This window comes from Tupaia chinensis, unplaced genomic scaffold (genome assembly GCF_000334495.1).
Source record: "Tupaia chinensis unplaced genomic scaffold, TupChi_1.0 Scaffold000002_1, whole genome shotgun sequence".
NCBI lineage: Eukaryota > Metazoa > Chordata > Mammalia > Scandentia > Tupaiidae > Tupaia > Tupaia belangeri.
Window position 1 is genome coordinate 584,422 of NW_006159428.1, and position 9,491 is coordinate 593,912.

The 9,491-nt window shown below is 43.9% G+C and overlaps 1 protein-coding gene across 7 annotated transcripts in view; it reads right to left on the minus strand.

The window, feature by feature from the left end:
* The window catches only part of PAM (peptidylglycine alpha-amidating monooxygenase), a gene marked incomplete at its 5' end in the record, with an annotated part of 212,106 nt that overhangs the window by 124,004 nt on the left and 78,611 nt on the right, over positions 1 to 9,491 (minus strand). For all 7 annotated transcript variants that reach the window (XM_014589171.1, XM_027772271.1, XM_027772253.1 and 4 more), the window contains 2 exon segments: positions 3,565 to 3,648; positions 5,081 to 5,166. In XM_014589171.1, coding sequence (XP_014444657.1) covers positions 3,565 to 3,648; positions 5,081 to 5,166 — 170 coding nt within the window.

The following is a 9,491-nucleotide window of genomic DNA, read 5'->3' on the forward strand; positions in this document are numbered from 1 at the left end:
ATGCCACCTGCCGGCCCCCTCATCAGTAGTTTTAAAATCATGATGTTCCAATGTACAGACACTGGTACCAAAAGCAGTGACATGACTGGCGCCCATATGTCTTTGTGTAGATGTGAGTCCATGATACACACACTTGATACCCTTTGTGAATGAAAAGAAAACGTGATATAATTGTCGGCTTTGCGGTCGTCTGGAAATGTGTATGAGATCACAGCATAAAGCCTGCTTTAGTTTCTCTTATATTAGTAAATCAGGCATGGAGATTCACATTAACTCTCTTTGTCAGGAGGGTAAGCGTGGGAGCACAGTGTAACGTTAAAGCTCCCAGGGACTGAAGGCATTATCATGGTGCTGCTACTTGTGGGATTAAAAAGTGTAATTACAGAGTCCAGCAGCTGGCACAGTGGTTATGGTGCTGGACTCCTACATGGTCAACTGTGGTTTGAGTCCCGGACCCAGCAACTTGAAACAGGCTGGGTGCATGTGTGTGCATGCCCAAGATCCCAAGGAGAATGGAGAAATGCGGTGTGGCCATCCCCCAAGGGGGCGATTACTCACTTTCTCTCTCTCTGTCTCTCTGTGTCTCTGATAAGCACGCACACCCTATAGCAAAAATCTCCTAAAAATATATAAATAAATAAGCAGTGTAATTACAATGTGATAACATTTTAAAGGAAAAACAAAGTTGCATGATCCTGTCTTACTTATCAAGTGTGTCCTTCTTTCCCTGACTTGGTTCGTAAACATATAAGCGAACATAAGTTTTTTTTTTGGAGAGGTTTTTGCTATAGGGCGCCTGCACTCGCCAGACAGACAGAGAGAGACAGAGAGACAGAAAGTGAGAAATCACCCCCCAGGGGGAATGGCCACGCTGCAATCCCTTCTCCTCCATTCTCCTCTCGGGATCTTGGGCTCGCACGCACGGGCGCCCGGCGTGAGTTTAAGCCACCGGGTCCAGGACTTGAACCATGGCCGACTACATGGGAGTCCAGCGACATAGCCATTACACTAACTGCTGGTCCTGCAAACATAAGTTCTTACATAGTCTGAATGAAATGTTATTAATTGCTATTTGTGTTATGCCCTTTACCAGTCCCTGATATCTGTTAGCCAGTTTTGTTTGTAATGACAGTGGATAAATAAATAAATAACTCTGGGGAAGTAGCATATTTTTAGAAAAAAATATCTTTGGAAAAAAGAAAAAGCCTGGGACAGACAGGACTTTAATAGTATATATCAAACATATATGAAATGGTAAAATTACTTTCCAAGAACACTGTATTAATTTGTAAAGCCTTCGATGCTGTACAGACTTACCCAAATCTTGGCAACCCCGGGTCTAATAATTCAGCCACTCATCCTCGATTTGATAAATATCTAAAACAATTGTCTCATTGCTTTAGTATGCGTTTTCTATGAACTTTTTGAAGGCCCCGCTTCTTTTAGAAAAACTTCAAGAAAGAATGACTTACTAAACAAAGTGTGTCCTCTGCCTGTTATACAAATACTGTAACTGCACCCCTGTGGTGCTGCTGGGGGTAGGGGGCACGGTGCCGGCGGCACAGGGGAGGGCCCTGGGCTGGGTCCCACATTTGACCACCCTGGCCCGTCGCGAGGTGGAAGGCTGGGGAAAAGTGAACTGCGATGTGCTGAGAATCTGTCAGGAGTCCCTTTCTCTTTCTCTCATGAAAGAAACATAAAATATGTCTATGTGTGGGCCAGCAGGTGGCATGGCGGTTAAGGCACTGGACTCCCACATGGTCGACAGTCCTAGACCCTCCGGCTTGCTCTCTCACGTTCCCTCTCCCTCTCCTGTCTCGCTCTGGTGAGCACATGTGCCCTACAGCAAATTAAAATCATCATCATAAATAAAATAAAATATATTCATGAAAGAAAAATGTGTGTGTGTGTTCATATATTAAAACATCAGAACACCAAGACTCTCCTTATTACCCCTGGGTTAAACAGAAATTGTAAGACCAAATTAGTGCCTCATCAATAAGAAATTAAATTATTGTAGTAATACATTTTATAAACTAGTATACATCATCCATCTGTGACAAATACTTCAAAGCTAAGAGGAGCCAGCATGAAGAGTGGAGCTCAGGGCTTCAAAAAGGACGAGGTCAGGGTTGGGGACAGTATGCAGGGTAGGATAAGTACTTCAGTTCTGGTGGTCACAGAAAGCTTTCTTGCCATTTTGAGAAAACTGTGGTCTTGGCAATGCTTTGGAAGTCAGCAGTATAGATTCTGCGTGTTCCACTGACACCAACCTGGTCAGTGTCTAGAGCAAATAACTTCTGCCTTTATTCCTCAAAAATGAACGTTATTTTTTCCTTCGTTTTCAACACAACCTTGTTTCAGGACTAAACAGTTAACAACTTGACATTAGATTCTGTTCCAAAAACGGAAAGTTATTTGTGTATAACTCGAAGTATATTTTGAATATAAAAACAAGTTTTATTTGGAAGTTAGGTGTAGAGGCTGCCCACAGGTCTTGCTGAATTGATAAAATATATGACTACTGTACTTATTATGATTGCTCAGTTACATAAAATGATGCTTTCAACAGAGGGAGGCTGTGTTTACTGCTCCAGTTCTAAATGCTGGGATCCACGGACCTTTCCGCACACGTGGCTCTCACGGCAAAAGCCCCAGAGGGTGTTTCACGGGCAGAGACAAACATCTGCCTCTAGGCTTAGGAGCTGGGTAGAAATCTAATGTGTTCGGAGAGGAAAATGTACCAGGTTAGCTAGCGGAAATACGTTTAATAGACAATTCAGGAAAATACGTGCAAGTCGGCAGGGCATGGGAGAAAAGCTGACAAGCCAAGGAGAATCGCTTAGTATCACTCCTGTGATAGTTCACTCCTGTGAGTGAACGCTTAGTTCACTCCTGTGAACACGAGCGTGTGAGCCCAGCATGCAGCTGGAGCTGGACTAAATGCAGCAGAAGGAATACTAAGCGCAGGTCTTGGTTGCCTTGGGAACAGTGCCACTTTCTCATGTTAATGATTCCATGATAAGAGAAGGGCATTATATGAAGTGCGTAATAATGAGGGGGAGAGCAACAGGTGCCCATGGGAGTAATTCAGTGTCGAAGGGGTGGGCAGGGTCTGTGCAGTAGGGCAGTGGATAATTGAGAGTCCATGCAAAGCAGGTGTGGACTGCAGGTAAAGCAACGGCTTGAGCCTGAGCGTTTGGGAGCTTCTCAGGTGTGTTGCCAACCTGCAGACTCTCCCAGTGGGTTGCTCACTGACAGCCCCTTCCCACACTTTCTGATAGTACGGTTCGAATAGACGGCACTGCTAATGTGTGAGACAAGGAGCTGGAAAGCAAAAGAACGCTATAAAATTACCATACGAGGAACACAGTGAGGTGCGTATGCACCTAAGAGAAATAGCTTTAAGATAAACATCATTCCTCTGGGTTCCAACTTAGAGGAGCCAAAGTTGGGTGTGCTGTCGTGGACAGCGGGGGTGGCAGATTCATCACTTCGTCGCGTGGACCAACTGAAACAAGGCAGCAGTGGAAGCTGTGCTCAGTTCCAACATTCCAAACCTACCTCTGAAAGCGCTGATGTCGCCATAGTGCACCTGCAGAACGAAGTACTTACTCCCAGTCTCTCCTCCAACTCGGAATCCCACACCTACACATTCACGAAAGAAGATAAATGAGTATTTTATAAATGGAAGGCTAACACAGAGCTAATCTCAAATGGCTGATCTATGAGACAGAGACATAGAATAGCATATAACGTATGAAATTCTGTTACGTGAAAGCTGAAATCAACCAGGCATTGACCAAAAATTTCCAGTGTAGTTTCTCATTCTTTCTCAGAGCTCAGATGGAATTCAGACAGGCCCCACTGCAGACCCAGAGTGATCCCTCACCCTTTAGGAAGGAGTCATTCATTTTGGAAGAAACAGAAGAACACAAAATTCTGTTCCTGATTACTTAACAGACATACATAAATCCATTCTCTCATTTTGCTTTGTACATATTCATGGTCATTTTTTTCTTTTCTGATTGAATATAGGAAATAGATTTCTTAGGAGCATCTCAGGGGAATTTTTTCCCTTGTGAAAACAGGTATCTAAGTAAAGGTCATAGAGGTAACCAATTGCCAATTAGATTACGGCGAATTTTAGGAAACCTGAATCATCCTAATAGTCTTACTGTTCACAGTTTTCTAGTAAGCTAAAAAAAAAAAATCTACAAAAAGTGTCTCCAGGCAGAAAATAATTTTTTTCTTACATGCTCCACTAATGGTTCTTAAAAATGTCAACAAATTTGTAACAGATCTCCCTTTATTAGGTTGTCAGGCAAGTGGGAAAGGCATGATATATTTTTCTGGTTTTCTATGCAAAAAATGCATCATGACTTTCCTCACAACCCAACAGTTTTCAAGCTTGTTTGCAACAGCTGCCTAGTAAGCTATAGAGAAAATTCTGAGGCTCGTTACAGTGAGGCAAACAGGTTGCAATCAGTGATGTGGCATGAGTTAGGCAGGCGAGAAAGGGTCTGTGCACCCCAAGAACACCTCGAATCATGGCTGACCCATTCTATAACAACTGCACACTCCTTTAATAGCAGAAACACCCAGGTGATAAAAGAGAGTTTGGCAATTCAGTCACACATTGAAAGCTATGAGCAGTTTAGAGGTGAAGTCAGAAAAGCCAGCTGAGGTTTGGCATCACATTAAATACTTAGGTTTCAGAACTATTAAAAACAAAAGAAAAAAATCTCTGCTGAGACAGCAATTTATTTCATTCCTAGCTTTCTTGCCTCATGAAATGCTCCTGCTGTTAAGAAGGAGTGTGCCTTAGGCCAAAGGTGGCTTGAGGGACACTTGTTTTCTAATTCTATCGACCTGCTGGGCGGGCAGATTGCCTACCTAGCTAAGAGAGGCAGAGAACGAGGAACTAACCACCTCGATGGAACCTTTTCAATACTTACTTATGTGAAGCTGCAGCAGAGAATACTGTCAATGACTGCTAGAAAGGACTATCAGAAAAAAGACTTTGGAAACAGAAATTAAACACGTAACATCAGACGACATGAGAGATCGCTGACGTTACCTTTGGGGAGCCGGGTAGGGGGAGCATTTCTTGCCCAGGCATACAGAATATTGGCTTTATCTGCACAAGTTCCTTCATCACAAAACCTGAAGGAAAAAAATAAAAGGAGCTATAAATAAAAATTCAAGTCATAAAATGCACACGCTGCTCCCCATGGGATGGGAGAAGATACTTGAGAGCAAACGTATCAGTATATTGGTTACCACAGTCATGTGAGCTTTAAGGTCTTGAAGAGTGGGGCAAAGAATAATCACCACGTGGAAACAGCACCTATGAAGGGAGGGCTTTTATTCATTGCCTAATGTGAAACCATCTTGTGAGCAGATATAGGATTTATACTTCGATACGCAAGGATGTGGAACGTCCTCTATGTCATCAGGCAGAAACACAAACATCACATTAGGAAGCCCTGTCCACCACAGCTGACGCGGTGCGGCGTGGAAGGGGACATGAGAAAGGGGGTACGGGTGCTCGGGACAGCGGTTAAATGCTGTGCGTAGAAGCCTGGATCCCCAGTGGCCGACTGCAGTTCCGATCTCAGCCCTTCGTGGCTGGAAAAGCACCTGTGTGCATGTGTGCCCATGTCCTGATAGGAGGGAGGAGGAAGGATTGCAGCGTGACACACTCCATGGGGGGTGGGGGGAGTTCTCTCTGGTAAATGGAGGCATCCTCTGGCAATTAAAAAAAAATGTCATGTATATTTTCCATTTGGGGATAGTTGGTGCTCTCAACAAATACCGGCCACAGCAACAAACAGTGCCTACCCTGCATAGGATGCAGAACACAGGTGTGCCCCACATAAGGGGTTCTTGATTTTATATATATACATGAATGGCTTTATTTTTAAGTCAGTGAACACTGTGCCATTTATAAGTTATCTCATGTGAGAGTCGAGCTTACCAAGCCTTAGCTTTCTCTCTTGTAAAACAGGGATAATTACACTTACCTCACAGAGATATTCTGTAAATCAAATGAGATATTAGTGAAAGCACTTTATGAAAACCTTGAAGCACTATACCAGCGTAATGCATTATTAACACATCATTCACTTCATCTGGATGGTCATCGTTGACAAATGGTATCTTATGGTGGAACAAGCAGCAGACAGAAGATACATCTGGAGTTCCATTCCAGAAGCCCCCGGAACAGCTGGGTGTTTGGGGTGTATGTGTAAAGGCCTCAAAGGCCTGCTTCCTATATGGAATCCTCTGATAGGGCTCTGGTACCCAGTATGGTGACTAGGACATCCAGAAGATTGGATTTCATGAACGGCAGCTGCCTGACTCCAAATCACACATTTTTTACCATATTATATAATATTATATATCATTTGGTTTGTTCTAGAATAGATAGAAGTAGATTTGTTCTAACATTGTTAGGTTACATTTTTCTGTTGTATTAATGGATTTATGTTTGGGGCTTAAGCAGTCTGAAGGGCTTTGAAGACCATCAAGGGGAACCAGCAGTTAGCGTAATGGCTATGTCGCTGGACTCCTATGTAGTCGACTGCGGTTCACGTCCCGGACGCGGTGGCTTGAAACTCACGCCGGGCACGTGTGCGTGCATGCCCAAGGTCCTGAGAGGAGAACAGAGGAGAGGGGATTGCGGCGTGACCATCCCCACTAGGGGGTGATTTTTCGCTTTCTGTCTCTATGTCTCTGTCTGGCGAGCACACGCGCCATATAACAAAAATCTCTCAAAAAAAAAAAAAAAAAAAGAAAAAAAAAAAAAGGTTTGGGGGAAAAGGGGGTGTTGTATTAATGGATTTATGTTTGGGGCTTAAGCAGTCTGAAGGGCTTTGAAGACCATCAAGGGGAACCAGCAGTTAGCGTAATGGCTATGTCGCTGGACTCCTATGTAGTCGACTGCGGTTCACGTCCCGGACGCGGTGGCTTGAAACTCACGCCGGGCACGTGTGCGTGCATGCCCAAGGTCCTGAGAGGAGAACAGAGGAGAGGGGATTGCGGCGTGACCATCCCCACTAGGGGGTGATTTTTCGCTTTCTGTCTCTATGTCTCTGTCTGGCGAGCACCCGCGCTATAAAAAAAAAGTCTCAAAAAAAAAAAAAAAAAAGACCATCAAGGACAAGGGCAACATATCCTCTGTGGCCAAGGGCAATCTGGCTCACACAGGATAAAACGCGCACTGCCCATGGCATGAGGGGAAGCAAAGGCAGGCTGGAAAACGCCCAGGGCACAGGAACGAAAACCGCTGGTAAGAAGTTCCTTCCTTCTCAGAGGCAGGGATTCCTGCCATGTGTCCTGCGTATGGTCCAAAACCAGGCTGGGAGAGCCGACAGCGAGTGTTGACAACTGCTATCTGTCTGAATCAAGGGGTGAGGTTCTCAGGATCAGGAGGCCCCCAAAAGGTTATACGTAGCGCGTGCTCGGTGTCCATAAATCAGGCGGCAGCAGGCAACGGGGCAGTGTGTAATGTGCAATGTAAAACACATCACCCGGCGGGCTCCTCCTGCTCACTGTCAAGCACAATCTACTCCTGATGAAGGATCATTACCATGTGGGAACTGCACGTTAGAACAGACGTCTGTGGCATCCCCGTGCCAAGTGCGCTAAAGGCTTAGGGTGTTGATCAGTGCCCAAAAGCGAAATTTCCCTTCCTGGCCTCCTGCTATAACAGGTAAAGAAACGAGACTGTCAGATGTGATGAACTTTGTATCTCACTGCTGTGAGCTACTAAAATGTAAAGATCCGGGCGGCAACGTCGATAGCTTTCAACGAAGATTAGACATGTACAAGTGCCTAACATCAATGTGACGACAGTCTGGGGTTAAATAATTGTTCTCTCAGATGGAAGTTTTCAATGGGTGACTAGAAAGAAGCAGATTGCAATAAAACAGAGAAAAATGGCTTAGTACATTTTTGAAGCCACACAGTTTGATTATGTCACTTGCTGGCTCAACATCTTTCAAATGCCTCCCCAAAATAACATCAAAATAAGATCTGAACATTCTAGCATCACACACAAGCCTTTCATGATCTGGGGACTTGTTCTGTCTCCAGACAAAATCCCTTTGGCAATTGTGCCAAACCTCTTAAAAAAAAAATGCTAGTCTTGGGGCCAGCAGGTAGTATGGTGATTAAGGGCTCTGGACTCCCACATGGCTGACCATCCACAGTTCGAGTCTCAGACCTGGTGGCTTGCTTTCTCACTTCCTCTCTCTTTCTCTCACACTCTGTCCCTCTTTGGTCAAATTAAAATAAATAAATGAATAAATAAATAAAGTTAAATAAAAAATAATTATTTTTTTAAAATACTAGTCTAGATTGGTGCAAAAAAATGAAAATCCATAGTTTTTGGTTTTTTTTTTTTTTGAGAGGTTTTTGCTATAGAACACATGCGCTCGCCAGAAAGACAGAGAGACAGAGATATAGGAAGCAAGAAATCACCCCCCAGGGGTCATGCCGCAATCCCTTCTCCTCCATTCTCCTCTCGGGATCTTGGGCACACACGCACACACACCCGGTGTGAGTTTAAGCCACCGGGTCCAGGACTCAAACCGCGGTCGACTACATGGGAGTCCAGCGACATAGTCATTACACTAACTGCTGGTCCCTAGCAATTTTATGGGGCTCCATGCACTCAACTCCTGCTTCAAGATTCAGTTCAAGTTTCCCTCCTCAGGGATGTGTTCTCTGATCCCCACCACACCCGGCTTCAGTTCTTTAACCCCAGCACTCATCCTGAGTGTCAGCTTACCTGACTGACCAACCTCTCCAATGAGACAGTGAGTCCTTTAATTTTGGGGGTGGGGGGGAGGGTCACGTATTTCACCCTGTACTTCCAGCACCTGCAACCCTGCCTGGCATTTAGGAAACATTTTACAAATGTTCAGCGAAGCTCACCTTTAGGTGAGTCTTTAACTTTCCATGTACAGACATTTATAAAAAATGGAATGCACTTAAACTATAGTGCACTGTCAAGTACAATACTTTTTTAAAAAATTTAGGTTAAAAATGTCACTAAAATAAAAATATTGATAAATGTGAATGACTATTTATCTGGTATTTTGTAAAAACCAGCTAATAGTCACTCCCACAAGCACACTGCCAGTAGGTTGTACTGTAAAGCTGAGTAAGCACAGAGAGGTCAAGGAACTTTCAAAGGTCACACGGTTACACCATACCCGAGGCTCTGGCTATCGCACGCTCTTTATTTCAGTTCATGACCCTGATTTACCGACAATAAATGATGTCATAGGAAGATCAGCTTTGGCTACTACTATCAGAACTGAACGAAGCTGAAATCCGTGTGTGAAATTCTAAAATCAAATTCTGGATGAAATGAAGTTGTTCTGACTTATTCACTAAAGATAAAGATTTTATTCTTTTATAGGGTCTCTGAAAATGAGAGCTTCAAAACTTTGCTTTATATATATATATAAATAAAATTT